The sequence below is a fragment of the Myotis brandtii genome, unplaced genomic scaffold, assembly GCF_000412655.1.
Source record: "Myotis brandtii unplaced genomic scaffold, ASM41265v1 scaffold125, whole genome shotgun sequence".
Classification (NCBI taxonomy): domain Eukaryota; kingdom Metazoa; phylum Chordata; class Mammalia; order Chiroptera; family Vespertilionidae; genus Myotis; species Myotis brandtii.
Window position 1 is genome coordinate 13,990,843 of NW_005354385.1, and position 18,544 is coordinate 14,009,386.

Genomic DNA, 18,544 nt, shown 5'->3' on the forward strand with positions numbered 1-18,544 from the left:
CCAGAGAACTGAGATATAGATAGATGAATTATCCTATACTTTCATTCATTTTCAGAATTGGAAGGGACTTTGGAGGTAATTATAGTGAACATTACATTATAGCTGACTTTGAAACATGCATACCATCCCTTTCCATTTTAACAGCAAAGTGATAGACCAAAGGTTGGCAAAGTATAGTCTATGTGCAAATATGGCCCACTGCCTGACTTTGTTAGGCTTATGAGCCAAGAATGGTTATTACATTTCACATGATTGAAAAATCACAAAATGATTAATATTTTGTGACATGAAAATGATATGAAATTCAATTTTCAGTGTCCATGCCGGTGTTACTGAAACACAACCGTGCTTATTTGTGCACATGTTGTCTTTGACTATTTTTGTGCTGTAAAGGCAGAGCTGAGTAATTGTGGCAGAGATTGGCCCCCAAATCCTCAAATACATAATATTTGGCCCATTATAGAAAAAGTTTGTCTGCCTCTGGTTTAGAGAACTGACTCTAGAGTATAGGGCAGTTCTTGATTCATTTATGGCTTCATGGTGGTGATGGGGGGCATTGCTTTGCCAATGATTGGCTCAGCATAGGCAAAGCTGTGTCACTTGACAGAGGAGAATCTTTCCTGGGCAGGGGGGAAAAATAATGATTTTTTAGAGAGAGAAAATCACAAAACGGCAAAGAATCTATGGATATGAACAAAGTATTTCCTTGTTGTTCCTGGCAGCCGCCTTATGACAATAAGGAAAATCAGCCTGGGGTTACCGCTCACACTTAAAGGGAATGCTGACAGAATCACAGAGACTGGAATTCAATCCAGCCAACTTGGATCTTCCTGTTTTGTAAGCCAATGAAAGTCACTGTTTTAGTTTGATTTGGGTTTTCTGTTATCGATAAACCCAATTTTGCCTGCACTTGATACATTACTATAAAATACAGATGGATGTATTAAAGCTGCAAGATTCAAACCAGGGACCCATAACCTACTTAATGGAAATTGCGAAGAAAATCTTGTACTGGAAGTTATTTACTGAGGGTGTCAGTATTCCATCAGTGCTTTAGGTGTCTTATGTCCTTAGTCATGGCAGCAACATATGTGATAGGTATTATCTTCATCTTACAAATAAGGACCCTGAGATTATTCAACTTTACCACGCCACACAGGTAGAATGTGGCACAGTGACGCAAGTCTGTTTCCATAGTCCATTTTTTCGTTCACACTGGAGGAAAACATGGTTTATAAGGGAGAATTCTGCTAATTTTCAAACCTTCAGTGGGCAGTGGAAGGTAATTCATTGTGCTCTGCTTGCTTCATATAAGGAATATCTAAAAAATCAAATAAAGTTAATATTTGATCATCTAAAAGCAGATTAATTACACTGAGGTTTATTGAAGTGAGCTTTGTATTACCAACAAATTTAAAATGCCTTTACTTATTTACTTATTTTATAGACATTTAGGACACTGCATATGGTAACTATTATTCCGAATTATAGCCTTCTGAAATCTCACTTTTTATACTTTGTATTTTGGTTATAGAAGACCTTTTTTACATAAACACGTTTTCCAGGAAGGTTTGAAAAATATGAAGCACCCTTTTCTCAATACACCTATGTCTATTTGAAATATAATCCTCTATATGATCATTACATATTTAAAGTTGAATGTTTATAATACAAATTTTCCCAAGTCTTTCTTGTGCAACATTTCTACAAAGAGAAACTTCCAGGAGTTTTTTTAAAGAATTTATTCCTATTTTAAGATGACTAATATCTAGAGCAGTGGTTCTCAACCTGTGGGTCGCGACCCCTTTGGCGGCCGAACGACCATTTCACAGGGGTCGCCTAAGACCATCCTGCATATCAGATATTTACATTATGATTCATAACAGTAGCAACATTACAGTTATGAAGTAGCAACGAAAATAATTTTATGATTGGGTCACAACATGAGGAACTGTATTTAAAGGGCCAGAAGGTTGAGAACCACTGATCTAGAGTCTGGGTATTTGGACTCAGTGGTTCACTACAGGAGAGCTGTGCTAATCTTCCTGCATTCCCTTTTCAGATATGGTCCTTGACCAACAAGTGAGCTCAGGTCAGCTCAACGAAGATGTACGCCACAGGGTCCATGAAGCACTGATGAAACAGCATCACCACCAGAATCAGAAAAAACTCACCAATAGACTTCCCATTGTCCGTTCCTTTGCTGATATTGGCAAGAAACAATCAGAACCAAATTCCATGGATAAAAATGGTAAATCTTTCTTTATTGTTCTCTTTATGTTTATCATAGGTGTTTGAACTATCAAAGTGCTTCTAAATCCTTTAAAATATTTTTTATTTAAAAATGATCTATCAAAATTCAGATTGTTGTTATAAAATTGTTTCTTTTAATATACATATGTAGTATTGTTATCAAGCATTGGATTGTAGAAATTTTAACAAGACTTTAGGTTCCCTGAAGGGCTCATGAAATAATGCAAGGGGAACTTGTAGCTAATAAGAAGTTGTAGACTCAAATACAACCAACATAAAGTGAGTGTCAATTGTATCCCAAACAAGGTTCTAGACTTTATCTCATAGCTTGAGAATAGAATACAATACTTCAACTTATGTTCTTTCTGTTAAAATGAATGTGATCTTATTTAGTGTTTATGGAAAACAAGATACTGGTTGAAAAGACCAGCTAGGGCAGTGGTTGGCAAACTGCGGCTCGCGAGCCACATGTGGCTCTTTGGCCCCTTGAGTGTGGCTCTTCCACAAAATACCACGTGTGGGCGTGCACATACAGTGCGATTGAAAGTTCGTGGCCCATGCGCAGAAGTCGATATTTTGTGGAAGAGCCACACTCAAGGGGCCAAAGAGCTGCATGTGGCTCGCGATCCGCAGTTTGCCAACCACTGAGCTAGGGCATTGCTTGTGGCTCCACATATATTAAGCCTGATTTCCAGTTCATGGGCCCATGTTGCATCCATAGAGCTACCAGGCTTACCGTCTTCACACACAAACACAGGAGACCCCAACCATGGTTTTCTACCAGTTGTGACTTACTCCCTATGGTTTGTGCTTCAGACTGTTTTATCCTTTCTGTGTATTTTGTTCCTCCTTTGCATCCATTTGGTCCTTCATCATTGACATTACGGAAGTTACTTAAGAATCTTGTTATTATCTATCCTTTCCATTAGTCTTATGAAGAAAAATGAAGTTATCATGAGGATAATATGAATTTGTTAAACTTCCATCAGCTATAAGAGTTCCCAGTTTTATGGGCCCAGCACGCTTCCACTGCGCTACTCTGCTTCCATTGAGTACCCAGTTTTAAAAGATAAATATTAATGAAAAATAATTGCAAATGTTTTCCTAGAAAGACTCTGATTTCCACAAATGGACTAAAGTTTGTGTATTGTCAGCATGTATTATTTTATGCAATTTCACTTCTATTTTCAGGCTTCAGAGATGCCTTAAATACAAATGCATGATAGTGAATTTTCCTCAGACTTTCTTTATATGGGAATTTTACCAGGTTTCATACTATTGAATCAAATATACTACACAAAGAAGTAGAACAAATAATAAATCAATAAATATGGTACTATTGTCTTAGAACACAGAATCAGTTCCATTTGACTTTCTAAAGACCCTGCAATGACTGAATATAAGTCATTGTTATGTAGAAGAGTCTGTAGTTGTGCATATATTGAGCTCAATAAAAGTGTTATGAGCACTTAATGGTCTATAGGCTATTGGTATAGCCTCTATACCAGGGATGGGCAACCTCTGGCACGTGTGCCAAACATGGCACGCCAGTAACTTTTGCTGGCACGTGAAACCCTCTCTTATAATCTTCCATTTACAATTTTTTTCTTAATATCGACTTTTTTATTTTTCAGATAAAGTCAGTGTAGGAGCATCTTAGCTAAATAAATAATTTTACATAACAAGTTATCTTAAAGACCATAGACATGGATAGACGAGAGAGGGGGAGAGCAATTTCTATGCCTCTGCCTTAACTCTCCCTGCCTTCCTAGATCTGACCAGTGTTTTGGTTTCATCCGCATATGCTTGTGAATCTTTGTTCTCAATGATGAATTTTAAGTCTCGTAATAGGAGTAGCCTGATGGATGAAAGTAGTAGCTTGTGCATATCTCTGAAGGTCACGAAATATAAACCTGATGTAAAATCTCTGTCATCAGTGATGCAGCAGCAAAAGTCCCACTGATAATAATAAACGGAGTCATAAAGTTTTCTGTCGGACTATCAGTGTACATGTATACATTAAAAAATAAATGTATTTTTCATCATCATATACTGTGTTTTTGTCACTCGAATGAATTTTATTATTTCTTCAAGGTTCTTCACATACGTACACCTTAAGAGATATCAAGTAGGCGTAACATGTTCTCAAAAAATTAGGGTTGGCACGCAGAAGAATTTTGAGTCAGAGATTTTGCTGGTTTTGGCACGCACTCACAAAGAGGTTGCCCACCCCTGCTCTATACCAATATGTATTTATAAATTTCACTAAACACCTTTAGAATTTATAACTGCTTCGAGTCACCTCATATGTTTAAAATATATCCATGTCCTAAATCATAATTTGCTTAAAATATGTTATACATAAAAATGACACAATGAAGCTTTTTTATTTCAAGACAATATAAATGTAGCACTTTTACTTATTGTTGCAATATTAGTATTTATTTGGCATGATGTTATTAAGAAAACAGACTTAGATATTTTACTAATATTGGCTATGGGCTTATGTTCACATAATTCCAAAGACCGTATTAAAATATTCCCATGAATTAATTTGTGGGACTGCAAGCCCATTAAAAAAAATGTCTGCCTTCACTTCATTAATTTAACTGGAAAGCAGAGTATAAAATATATGTCTATAAGAAGAAAATGCATTTATTCAAAGATGCAAGGATCTTGGGCTGTTAATTAGCCATAATTCATATCTCAAATTTCACTGGGGATAATGTTTGCTATAAAATAATTTTATTGCATTAAGTTCTTGGAGGAAAGAGGTTGCTGAATTTATTGGATGAACCATTTATTGTAATATCATGTAAACCTGGACACACTGTTCGTTACTTCTTTAAACATTTATTAAACATAGAGATGATAGAATTAGAGCCTTGAATCACAAATCCACATATAGATACATATAGATACAAAGTTTTGTGAGAGCCTGTTTTTTGTCTTGTTCAGACAACTGCTTAGTTTTTCTGAAAACTAGAATGTGAGTAGTTCTGAAGTGATTCTGTCACCGTATGTACAATCAGCCTTTATCTGAACATATACAGACCCCTTGGAGGCATACGTTATGATAATAAAAACTTGGAAACATTTCTAGTAAGATTCATACATCCAATTAAGTATTGTAGACTGTGCTGTCAGAAGTGGTGTTCTAAGCCTAGGCCTATAACACCTCCTCATGACTCTGTTTTGCTTCCTCACACACTTTGCATAATTATGTGTATTGAGAATTCTGAAAATATGTATAGACTTCACCAATTTAGAAATAAATTTATCCAGAAGTGAAAAAAGTGTGAAAGACCTTTATTACTAAGGTTCTCAATCTGCTTATGAACTCTAAAAACTGACAAACTTTAGATAAACAAACATCGAAATTCATAGCCATAAACACAGATTTGGGATTCTGTTTCAAAATATGCACTAGAGATTTACTTGTGTGTGTGAGTGTGTGCAGTAGTATAGAGAGATGCAAAAAGATTTCAAAATATACAAAAGGGAATAATAATATTTTTATTATTTAAAAATATATCTCCAGTAGAGCATTTCCTATAAAAAGATGAACTTTTCATTTAAAATTATAGACTAAGGATTTTCTAGAAACTTAAAAACAGAAACATTTTTCTTCCTAAGTACAGGCTAGAAATAAGCCCTCTCTTCTTTAATATGCTTTTGTTTTGGAGGCAAAACAATTGAAACTTCCCCCAAATTGAACTCATGCTTATATAAAGAAGTCTGAAGGAATGATATAGAATAAGGTTCCTACTTTCTTAATTGACTTGATCCTTTAGCATGCTACCTTGGTAGTAATCCCAAGGGTTAAACATTCAGAGAAGTTTATCTGAATTTCAAATATGGATCTTTCCTACTATAGATTTTATGTATTTTTAAGATAGTGATTTCCTTGGTCCTCTCCTCCCAAGCCCAAAATATTTTGTTCATAATATTTTTAGTGATTTGTGGTAATGTATTCAATCTCACCTCCAGATATTACACTAGTTTTGCTTTTTTGTATAATCATTTTCTTGGTGTTCTGCACATTCTCTTAAGGGCTAACATGCAGGATGCTATGGATTCACTATGCATTTTTAATGCCACCATGCTGTGTTTAACTTTCACTTTTCATTAAGCATCAAAACTGTGAGCATTAAATGTCTGATTCTGATGTTTCAATAAAAAATGACAGTTACATTTGGCAAAACAACAGCAAAAAATAATTTAAAAATAATATATTCTTTAACATTACAACCCTGAAAAGGATATGGGAAGAAAATACTGAAAATGAATATGTGATTATTCTTTGAAACTAGAAGGACTTTCTAAAAATAAAAATAAGACTTTTGTGTTAAATGATCTAGAAAAAATCAGTATTTGTGTTTATGATTTAGGTTATGTTTTTAATTATATTTTGAGACATTTGAATTATAAATCTATTACAAAATAATATTACCTTAGAGATAAAGTTTATATTAAAATTAGTTTAGGACTCTTAGTTTCCTTAGGTATAGGGTTTTTCATTCCACTGTGTCTTTTACTAATAATTCTAACTCTAATTTTTTCCTTTAGATATTTTTTCTCCTTCCTATTCTGAATACTTTCCAGTTGTACCTTAAAAACATTTTTTTTAAATTGATTTCAGAAAGAGGAAGGGAGAGGGAAAGAGGGAAAGAAACATCAATAATGAGAGTCATTGATCAGCTGCCTCTTGCACGCTCCCTACAAAGGATTGAGCCCGCAACCTGGGCATGTGCCCTGACCAGGAATAGAACCGTGACCTGCTGGTTCATGGTTCAAGGCTCAACCACTGAGCAACACTGGCTGGGCTCCAGTTGTACCTTTTATTTAAGATCTCAACGGAATTACAGAACAGAAGGTCTCTGACTTACTATCAAAACCATAGTTTTACTGGAGAACATTTAGATTTGGAAGGATGGGATATGTGTTGACTCTTCCAGTCTATATAGATTCCAGCCCTTACAATAATGTATGCATATGTATTGTGAATGATTTTTATATATGGCCTTTGGAAATCAGTTTTATTGCTTTGTAAGCACTACTTTTAAAAATGTTGTACTTTTTATTTTCAGAGGTACAATGTTTTTATGTGTATTTAGATATTTATATGCTTTCTTATTTTTTAAATACTGTGGTCTCATAAGTAAGATACCAAAAGTTAAAAATTATCCTTCACAATGTTCTACCTTTGAAGAAATAAAGCTAGAATAATAATTCTTAGAATTACTTGAAAAAAACATAGTAAAAGATTCATTTTGATGACAGAATTAGACATTTTATAATAAGGATATTTTTCATTGTCCCAAAATGTCAAGATAATATTGTAGACACAATTGGTGGCTGTTCAGAAGCTGTATTTATTGCTACTGAGTTTTGGAATATCAGGACTAGTTTTTAACTGCAAAACTATTTCTAGTATGATGCTTTTAAATTTGTTATTTCTTATATTACATTAATTATTTTCAGGCATAATAATTTTTTCCAGGTTTAATTAAGTGCATACTTCTTATGTTTTTGAAGTGCAGCTCACTTAATCAACATTTTCTAAATATTTAGCCTTTCTTTCATGTTTCCTATTTCCATAAATTAATGTATTGTTACACATGTTTGTAACTTTGTCATTCATCTTTATATTTCTTTATTTTGCTCTGTCTTGTGTCTGTCTCTAACAGGCTCATCTCATCTCTGTACCTCCCTCATCTCCTACCCTTTGGGTACTCTAAATGCGTTGAAGGTTTCCTGAGGTAGTGTAAACCAGCTTGGTCTCTAGGTTAAAGTAATGTACCTCCATGTCTTCATCACAGTTTCCTTCTATTACACATGATTTTCAGTACATTGAGCAATAGAAAATAATTATATTCTTAAGTGATATATTCTTCTATTGATTTGAATTGGCCAAATAGAAATTGGTGCTGTTTTACAATACTTATGTATATAATTTATTTGAAGAAAAAGAAAACTATAGGTAAGGACTAAATACTTAAAGGTTTTTTTATAACATATTTTACTGTTGTGTTTCAATAACATGTTTTAATGATACTAATGTTACTTTCAGTAAAATTAGTACTTTTGACACAATCTCATGTTACTGCCCTACAAATTTATAATAAGAGAAATGTCTATGCCAGTTGCACAATGGACTTAGTGAAAAATTTATGGAGTAGCAAGTAGAAAGGCAGAGCTTCCATGTTCTAGTTAGTAATCACCTGAAGTATTCTCAATTTTCTCCTGTGCTTGTCCCACATCTTTAATGATTTTCCTTGGAAAACTTGATGTCTATAATAACTTTATCCAACTCATATGATCCCTACATAGTGGTCCAGAGGACAAAATGAATTCATGATTCAAAAGAAAATCCATTCAAGCAGTTACTAACATGAATACTAGATAATATGCATTTTAATTGATAAAATGTATTACATATATCAAAACATATAACGTTAAAAATGTGAACTGTTTGAGTTTAAAGTTTTGGAAAAATAAACACATATGGTAAATATATAGGATGATGTTAGGTTTCTCAAATGTTTACACTTAAATAGCCATGTACTTTTCCCTGTTAATAATAATGGTATTCATTTTTCATCAGTTTTTGAATAATTTACCCTGAATGTAATGAAGTTACTGAGTTAATAAGTGTCTTTTTAAATTGCTTTGAGTAGTCCACTTCATGTCTCATAACAGATGTGATTAAACATTGCAATGACATTTACTTATAGGATATATTAATATCAACAGTGATCAGGGGATGAAGTGATGGTTATGTAAAGAAGCAGGCAAAAAACATGTATGTTCACAAGTATTGTGGCATAGTGATTAGACCAATTATAAAAATTAGCATTCAAAAAGCATATAACACATTCTTACATTCTTTGTTATTCTTTTAGGAAACATATTCACTTCTGTTGGAAGGAAAATCCTGTACCTGAAAATTGTCATTATATGAACTACTATTGTTTTAGACATTAGCGAGAAAATAAGGGATGCTCTTTTAAAACCTAAATTTACTGATTCTTCTTATATAATATTTGAGTTAATGAAAGTCATTTTGAAATTCAAGCCCATTGCCTCTTGAAAGGCAGTGATAATTGAAGTAAACTAAAGAAATTAGTGCTTAGACAAATAAAGATTATAGTTGATAAAAAATTATAGAAATTAATTTATGAGATTTCCAGTAGTTCAATAGGCTATAATTCATGTGTACATTTTAGTTTGATAGAGAGCAAATAAAATTTTAAGCATTATTTAAAGGCTAGTATTTTTTCAAAATAACACAAACCAAACTTGTTTAATTTTAAAATAATATTACCCATATATTTTTCTCTATCCTGCTAAGTTTTCAGATACTGCTTGAAGATATATAAATTCAATGTATATTGTCTCATGTTAACAAATTAATGTATATATTAATAAATAAGCTTTGTAGTACTCTTTAAACTTTGCAACATATTTGGTATATGACATTTGTTATTAAACACATGTAACTACTAATATTTACTACTGTTAACTGTTACTGCTGAAATATAAGAGATACCAAATTTGTAGTTTATATTCCTAGGCTGGTAGTTTTTAAGCTTTTATTATTATTTTTTAAATGTATTTTTATTTATTTCAGAGAGGAAAAGAGAGAGGGAGATAAAAATATAAATGATGGCCAGGGGATTGTCAAGGGCGGGGAAAAAAGGAGACATATGTAATACTTTTTGTAATACTTTAAGCAATAAAACAATTAAAAAAAATATAAATGATGAGAGAGAATCATTGATTGGCTGCCTCCTGAATACACTTGGGAGCGAGCCCACAACCTGGGTATGTGCCCTGACCAGGAGTCAAACTGCGACCTCCTGGTTCATAGGCTTACAGTCAATCACTGAGCCATGCTGGCCAGGCAGTTTTTAAGCTCTTTTTCCTGTATTAGCATATATTCTATGTCCATATCTAAAATCCAGAACTAGCAAGGAAATTGCTAACATCTAGTATGTCTCCTGCTAATTAAATACTCTCCACTAGGTCATTATCCATATCCTTAAAATATTTATAAGAAATCGTTTTCAAATACCATCCTGATTATCAGCTTTATGAGGTAATATTTTGTGGAATTTTCATCATCTTATAACAAAAATATGATAGAACAATAAATCTCAAAATACATTAATATTTACAAGATAAAATACAAATGCCATGTGAGCTGAAAGTAATTTGTGAAATGTTCTACTTTTAAAGTATATAATGAAAACATAGGCTATTCAATTTTAAATTATAGCATATTTTCTATACAATTAAATTTCTTCAAAGCTGATTACTTTACATTTGATTAACTTTCTTTTTGTGTGTTTCTTGCTGATTGAATTAAATGATTGTTCTTCCATGTATTTTATACCACATTAAATAAATTATTATAAGAAGATATATGTTTATTTAATTTTTTAAGCTTTGAATTTCACCACTCAATTTTATAGAACATTCAGTAAATTTAGGTTTAAATATATCTAATGTTCTAACTCATGAAAATATGGAGAAATGATGTGAAACTGGTGATTGAAGACATCTGTTAGCACAAATGCATTATGTAAAAGGTTTTTTAAATTGCAGTTATTATTTTGAGAATGATAAATTAAATGGCTGCTAATGAACAGTTCACAGTCATAGCTGCACATTGCAGTTAGAAATGGGAGAATGAAAATAATTGATGTTGCTTAAGTCTATTATTTCTCCAAAATTATATATGTGTCTTGGAATATGCTAAAATCAGAATTTGTGTACATGGTTTGAGGCACATTTGCTTTAAAAATCATATTAAAATCTTCACCAAATGTATTATTTTACTTTGTTTAGTGAAAGCAAAAAACTATTTCAGTTCTAGAAGAATCTTAAGCCCATTACTTTCTGGAAATATAACAATTTTAAAACATAAAAAATTGTATCTATTAGTAAATGGCCCATTTGAGAGGCTTAATAGTGCACAGGGCAAAATTCGAGTAATATTTGAAAGTAAGTTATAAGTGTCTTAAATCACACCTGGTAATTTCTGGGTAGTGAAGAAGAAGTGGGATTTCAGGTGAGAATTTATAGGAAAGGTTTTATTTGTATATGTACTAGTAGTTTAGAGGCATTTAGATGAGTACGAACTGCAGTGACTGGAGATGAAACTGCAGGTGAATTTGAATAAAGTTGGGATTTAGGTAGGTAGAGAGAAGAAGTAGGCGGACACAAGAGAGTGTATTCCCAACATATAAGACTAATGAGAATAGGAGCAGTAGTTTGAAGTAAGTTATTATAAATATGGTCAAGGCTTTAAAGCTTGGTTGTCATCACTCATTTCACAACAAAAGTAACAAATAAGTATGGAGAGACGTTAGGAAGAAGATACATGTGAAATCATGCAGACCTCTTTAATTTTTACCATTGAATTGCTAAACATGGAGAGCTTATAGATAAGTTTTAATTAAAAAATGTTTCATAATTAGTGGATAATGGAATTTAATTACCATTTGCTAGCCATTGTCATGTTCCCAGATCTGCTGTCCACTTAACTAATGTCATAATCTTCACTATAATTTGGGAAGGATGACAAAATAATTAAGTTCCTGGTTAGTGTTAATGGAAACGATATGATTCAAATCTATTGATCATTTCTCTGCAGACCAATATCAGTATGCTTATGCAATCGAATAGTGACAAGCATACAATTATAATCACAGTGTTTGTACTGTATGAACACTCTCATATAGAAATCTCTGAAAGTTGTCAAAGAATTTTTTTCTCATTAGTTTGTTCTTTCAGATGCAATAGAAGCTATATGTATGCTGTGTGCTTTTCAGAGAAATATTCACCCTTTTAAAAAACTATACATTTTAAATTCTTTAGTCTGGGCTTAAATCATAATAGATGTCTACCTTATTGTTTTAAAATATATATATCGTCAGTTTTGGATAAAATGTAAAAATCAATGATGTTTCAAAACCATGATTACTTTTTAATATTTTCATAGGTGATCTTTCTTCATAAGGAATAACTATTTAGTTACAGAGTTTTAACCTGGGAATTTGGTTTACATTTTCTTGACTAAATTCTCCCATTTCTTTCTGTAACTGATAAATAAGACTATTGATAGAGTTCTATTTATATTGAACCTTCATGCTTACTTCATAAACTCATTAAGAAACTATATTAGTCTAGTTTAATTCATATTTCACTCAGTATGTCTGGAAGTATGTAAGTAATTGTTTGTATTCTATAATAACAATCTCTTTTAGCAGGTCAGGTTGTTTCTCCACAGTCTGCTCCAGCCTGTGTTGAAAATAAAAATGACGTGAGCAGAGAAAACAGCACAGTTGACTTTAGCAAGGTAAGCTTTTCTCCCTTTCATTTTAGTAAGTTGCTGAATTATTACTAGAAATTACTACATAATTTTTGCATGCACATTTTTTGTTATTTAGCCAGAACTGAATGTTGTTATAGTGTTGGCGTTCAATTTCATATGTAGCATTTTACTTATTCACGAGACCAAATGTGTACATTGTGAGCATAGTGTTTTTAGGTTTGAGCCACTTGGTATAAAGTATCCCTTCCAGTAAAAAGAATAACTGGACTTCACAGAGAAATTCACAGAAGTTTATTATTTAAATTTCTGCTGTTTTTTCAAAGTTATTTTTCCTTTATTTAAGGAAAAACAAAAAATATAAAATTTCATTGTAGTAATTCAGAGAAAGGCATTAGTGTAAGAAAGCACTAGAATACGGTGGGACTGAGCAAGGTTTCCAATGAAAACATAATAAAGATGGACTGTTGAGGGATACAGCTAATTGGAGCCAATTCAAATGCAATCTTAAATTATTACTTAAATTATTCTAAGAAGATAATGAGTCTGTGAAAATAATGTGATTTTAGTCAGCAAATTCCTGACATTGTGCATGTACTATCTTGGGCTATGGCAAACTAGCACTTAAACGGCAACGAGGAGTCTCAATACTGACCAAAAATAAAGAGGGTCAACCATTCTCTTTATCTGAGTGGCTGAAACAGCAGTAACTCAGTGTGTGTGTGTGTGTGTGTGTGTGGTTTCCCCCCATGAAGTCTGTAGCACTGGCAATGATTATAACAGTGGGAGGCGATGGGGATGGGAGGCACCAGTAAAGTTGTGAAAAAAGTAATAGCAATCAGCTCCCCGTTGCTGTTTCAGAATCCCTCCGCTAATGCCTAAGTGGTCTGGGTCTAGTCATGTGCATGCTCTCCCTCTGGTGCCTGGCGGAGTCTCGGTGGAAGCGCTGTGTACGAGTTTAAGTCTGTTAATTATGCGTGCAGGGACTGGGAGGCCAGCAAAAGGGGCATACTAGTCCCTGTGGGATGAAACACAGGCATGAAAAAGGACCTCCACACCAGCAAGAGAGAGAGGTGAGGGCATACTCGGGCTATGTTTCCGCGATGATTCGAAGCTCATTTCACTGTATGGAGGCATGTGATTCAAACATTAAGCCAGTTCAAATGTAATCCATTTGCCGTTCCCAAAACTATCTTTTCAAAGCATTACATCTTCATTCATCTGCAAGTTGGAATAAAATTGTTGCAAACTGCCATACATTTAATTGCTGATATTCTTCATTTGAAACATTATCTTAAAAGCAATGGCAGCCCTGAATGGGTGGCTCAGTTTACTCGAGTGTCATCCTGTATGCCAACAGGTTGCGGGTTTGATTATGGTCAGGGCACATATGGGAGGCAACCGATCGATGTCCCCCCACCCCCCCTCAAAAAATTAATAAAACATATTTGGGTGAGGAAATAAATAAATAAATAAATAAATAAATAAATAAATGCACTGACATAAGAAATTGCTTATTTATTTATGCAGGCCTTAACAGTATAACATGGGCATATTTAACATTCTCAAAAATAATAATCATCAATTTTATCCTTTCAACTAAATTACCTTTTAACTTTTTTTAAAAGGATATAATCCTTTCAAGCTGAATTTTATATTTCCATACCATTTTGCTTTTAGTTGTCTGACCTATCTTTGGCAGCCTTGAAAATGCTTCACATTTGAAAGAAAATGACTTTTGTCAAGTGGAGACTAGTCTTATCCTCAGGTCCCCCCAAACAATTAGAACTACAGGAGAGTGAAAAATAGATTTTCTGTCCTTTAATCCCTTTCTTCTTATTATATTTCCAATCACTTGTCCATTGCATCTTTTAATAGGCAAGTTAAATTTCTAGAGCCCTCTATTCAGTGCTCACCTTCTATATTCCTTAGTCTCTCATCCCCAGCATGACACCTTGGAAAGAACATGGCTTCTTACAAAGAGCGTGAGATCTGGAATCCTAACTCTAGTGTTTATAAACTATCTGATCTTAAAGGAGTTCTCTGAACTTCAGCTTTCTTGTTTGTAAAATAAGAATAAGAATACTATGTATAATAATGTAAAAGTAAAATAATATAGAGAGAGCCTGGCAGAGTGCTGGGAATATAGCAGGCATTGTCCATTTAAATATTTTCAATTTTAATATGTAGATTCCAAACCCCAGTAGAATTTTGAGGTGTTAAGGGTAAAAAAGTCTATTCATTTCATGTGACTTAATCCTATATTCTATCTATTCAATCTACATTTTTTAACCCTTCCAATGGATAGGCCCATCAAACTTCCTAATTTAAGGGATGTTTTTGAATATAATCTAAGTTGTCAGGTTGTTGCTTCCTATAATATTTTAAAAAGCAGATGTGTCAAAACACTCTATGTCTCCATTTCTTAAATTGACATGTAGAGGGTGGATATTTTAGTATTTCCCAAATGTTGGTGGCATTTCTTTTATTTCAAACTAGAGGCCTGGTGCACAGATTCGTGCACCGGTGGGGTCAAACTGGCTCTCCAACATTCCCTGAGGGGTCCCGGATTGTGAGAGGGCGGTTCTCAGGTAACGCACCCCAGAATTGGGCTCCCTCCTCTCTTCTCCCAATATTATGTGACTTTCTCTCTGTATCTGTCTCACTTCTTTCATCTCACTTTACCCTAAGTTTGGTGGTAACTGACGACTTGTGGGCATTTAGCTGCAAAATGCAATTATTTAGCAAACAGGATTTACTTAGCCTGGAATCTAGTCGGCCTAGGGCAGGACCCTGCTCAATGTCAGGCTCCCACCCAGACCCTTCCACCCAGGTGGAGTCCTGTAGCAGCGGGAACCTCCTTCTTCCTACCTGAGCTGCTCCTTCACCTCCTTCCCTCTCTGGAGGAGGTTGGCTGTTGGCACTACTGTCCCTCCTGGAAGGAGGGAAGCTGCGGCTGGTTTCCCAGCCGAGAGTGGTAGCAGAAAATTATCTGCCTCCACTGAAAATCAATATTAACTGGATGGGCCAGTGCGGGCGCCAGTAGGTCCTGCATGCCTCATCATTTAGCTAATTGAATTGAAAAGTGTCTGTATGGGCCAGACCCACAACCTCTGCAATGGGCTAGAGGTCTGGTGGGGAGCCAGACCCAAAGTAGGGAGCCAATGGGCTAGAGGCCCAGTACATGAATTCATGCACCGGTGGGGTCCCTTGGCCTGGCCTGTGGGTATTGGGCTGAAATTGGCTCTCCAACATCTCCCGAGGGGTCCCAGATTGTGAAAGGGCAGTTCTTGGGTGATGCACCCCAGAATCAGACTCCCTCCTCTCTGGTTCTGGGTGCATCACCTGAGAACTGCAGCTGCCAAGTCACCACAGCTCAGCAGCTCCTGCGTTGAGCGTCTGCCCCCTGGTGGTCAGTGCGCGTCATAGCTACCAGTCAGATGGTTGAATTTTTGGCTGGTTGCTTAGGCTTTTATATATATACATGACTGAAAAAAACATTGACATTATTTTCTAGAGAAATAACTTTCTTCTGCATCTATCTTTAGTATGTGAAACATAATCTTAAGAGTTAGATGATTAAATCATTGAATTCCAGGAAAACTCAGAAATCTTCTCATTTAGAAGGTGAGAAAGCTGTATCCCAGAGAGATTAAGAGAGCTGCTCAAGATCTCTGGTTGGTTAGTGTCACAGTGCCATTTCCCCCAGAGAATCCCTGTTACTTTTATTGTACTTCATGTAGTGCACTTAAGACTTAAACTTTCCCCTAAAGTCCCATCTGTATTTCCTTCACATATCAGTGTGTAGCTTGACCACACTTCCAGTTCCACCATGATCTGTCTAACCTTGTTCCTTAGAAATATAACTGTTTCTCACCTACAGCTTATGCACCAAATGCCCAGAATGAAGCATCTATCTCTTCTTAGCAAAAAGGTCTGGAGAACTTAAAAACAGGGTGTAAATCCTGATTCATAAGAGAAGAAATTCTTGATTTCTTCAAGATCCTATTCAGAAGAACTGAAAATCCAGGATTTTTAAATGTTCACTCCAAGTGTTTTTAGTCAACTTGAGGATTGTCTTAGAGATGTATTTAATCTAGTTTCTTTCTCAGAGGTGTTTTAGGCAGTTGTAATTTTATTACAGGTTAAATTGTCGTCCTTAAATGTGACCTTTTGTTATAGTAGTTAGGTAGTTAGTTATATTGCCAAAATGAGGTTTTTTTTAATGAATTATAGTATATTAACACAAATACAAAAATATAGGGGTGCCCTCAAGAATAATATAATATATAATTGCAATAGAATAACAATTAGAAATTATAAATCTAATACTCCCTCAAATATACTAGTATAACTACTTCAAGAATAATATAATGGGGGGTGGGGATGGGGCTATAAGGAGCCAATGGGGAAAAAACAGGGATATATGAAATACTTTAAACAATAAAGATTAAAAGAAATTTAAAAAAATTTAAAAAATAATATAATGGCCCTGGCCGGTATGGCTCATACCCAAGTTGTGGGTTCGATCCCAGGTTGGGGTGTGTCCGGGAGGGAACTGATCAATGTTTCTCTGTCACATCGATGTTTATCTCTCTCCCATCCTCTCTCTCTAAAGTCAATAAAAACATTTAAATAAAGAATAATATAATGTAATGAGTATAATATAATGGCTACTCCAGATATATATTATTTAACTATAACTTATTATGTTTGAAATCAAGAAATAAATTTTTTAATTCTGAAATAAAAGTCTGTATATTTAATGTTCTTCCTAAATTACAGGTATCAACTAATATATTAGGTATTATGTAATGCAAAAATAAAATCATGTGTAAGGACCATATATTTCCTTTTATATAATTAAGCCATTTTAGCATACTGTGTACTTCTTGATTCAATTAAATTGCATCTTAAAGCAGTTATTTGTATAATTTCCACCTGCCTGAGGCACAGACTTCAATAGTTAAGACTATGGCATTTTTCAGACAACAAATGAGCTTATCAAAAGTTTTTCAGTTGGAATTTAGACTTTTCATTAAAGTTATGACAGGTATTATCAATATGACCCATATTGTTTATCAATTACAGAATTTCTTAAAAAGCTATTTTTTATTTTAAATTTTTTTCTAGAGTATTAACATTGTATAGTTATTATTTCCATTAGGAGGGGGAATTTAATTGTTTACTCTTTTAGGCTATGAAAGACTTTGGGTTAATAGTGTATAGGTAATCTTTTATTCCCCTAGAATTTATGCTTTATAGTGAAATTATAAAGCATTAGTAATTGAAAGCATTTTCAATGTATGCAATCTCCCAGATAGACAAATACAAAAATATGATAATACTTTTCATGAAATTCAACTTTCTAAGAATAAGGTAAATAAATAATTTTTGCCTATAAATTAAAAGGTTAGCTTCTGTAAAATAAAATATTTACCATATAATATCCCAATGTGTATGGTTTATGAGTTTATAAATGTATATTTGGAAATATATTTATAGGTTAAAACTTTAGAATTTTTAATATTTGTTATAATTTTATAGGCACTTTTGCTTTACTAAATTATTTTTTTCTTTAAAGTAGAACATTGGTTCTAGTTGATATTTTTAGTGGAGTATTGCAGATTATTTTTATATTTAATCCTTAGGATAAAGTATATACTCCATATAATGAGTTTTATGTTTTGTGTCACCTTTGTTTTACTGATAAATGAAGTAGTTATAAACTTTCTAAAAAGCTATGCTGAGGTCTTGATTTCAGAAAGCAACATATGTAATGTAGTCACTAAAGTCTGGCTATAGACTTTCTAAGGTACTCCTAAAAGTTCTAATATTTTTCATTTTAAATTTCTTGGCAAAGCTATTCTCATATCATTACACTTGTAAAAGAACTGTCTGGCCCCTTAAAAAAATCTCTGCCTCACCTATATTTGCCAGAACTCTTTTCTC

The 18,544-nt window shown here is 33.7% G+C and overlaps 1 protein-coding gene across 8 annotated transcripts in view; it reads left to right on the forward strand.

The window, feature by feature from the left end:
* The window catches only part of SLC4A10 (solute carrier family 4, sodium bicarbonate transporter, member 10), a 225,985-nt gene that overhangs the window by 115,015 nt on the left and 92,426 nt on the right, over positions 1–18,544 (forward strand). For 5 of the 8 annotated variants that reach the window (XM_005859367.2, XM_014534129.1, XM_005859369.2 and 2 more), the window contains exons 6-8: positions 2,063–2,251; positions 12,528–12,619; positions 13,576–13,665. In XM_005859367.2, coding sequence (XP_005859429.1) covers positions 2,063–2,251; positions 12,528–12,619; positions 13,576–13,665 — 371 coding nt within the window. The remainder of the gene's footprint in view (positions 1–2,062; positions 2,252–12,527; positions 12,620–13,575; positions 13,666–18,544) is intronic. The other 3 variants (XM_014534131.1, XM_005859371.2, XM_014534130.1) reach the window with 1 other exon arrangement.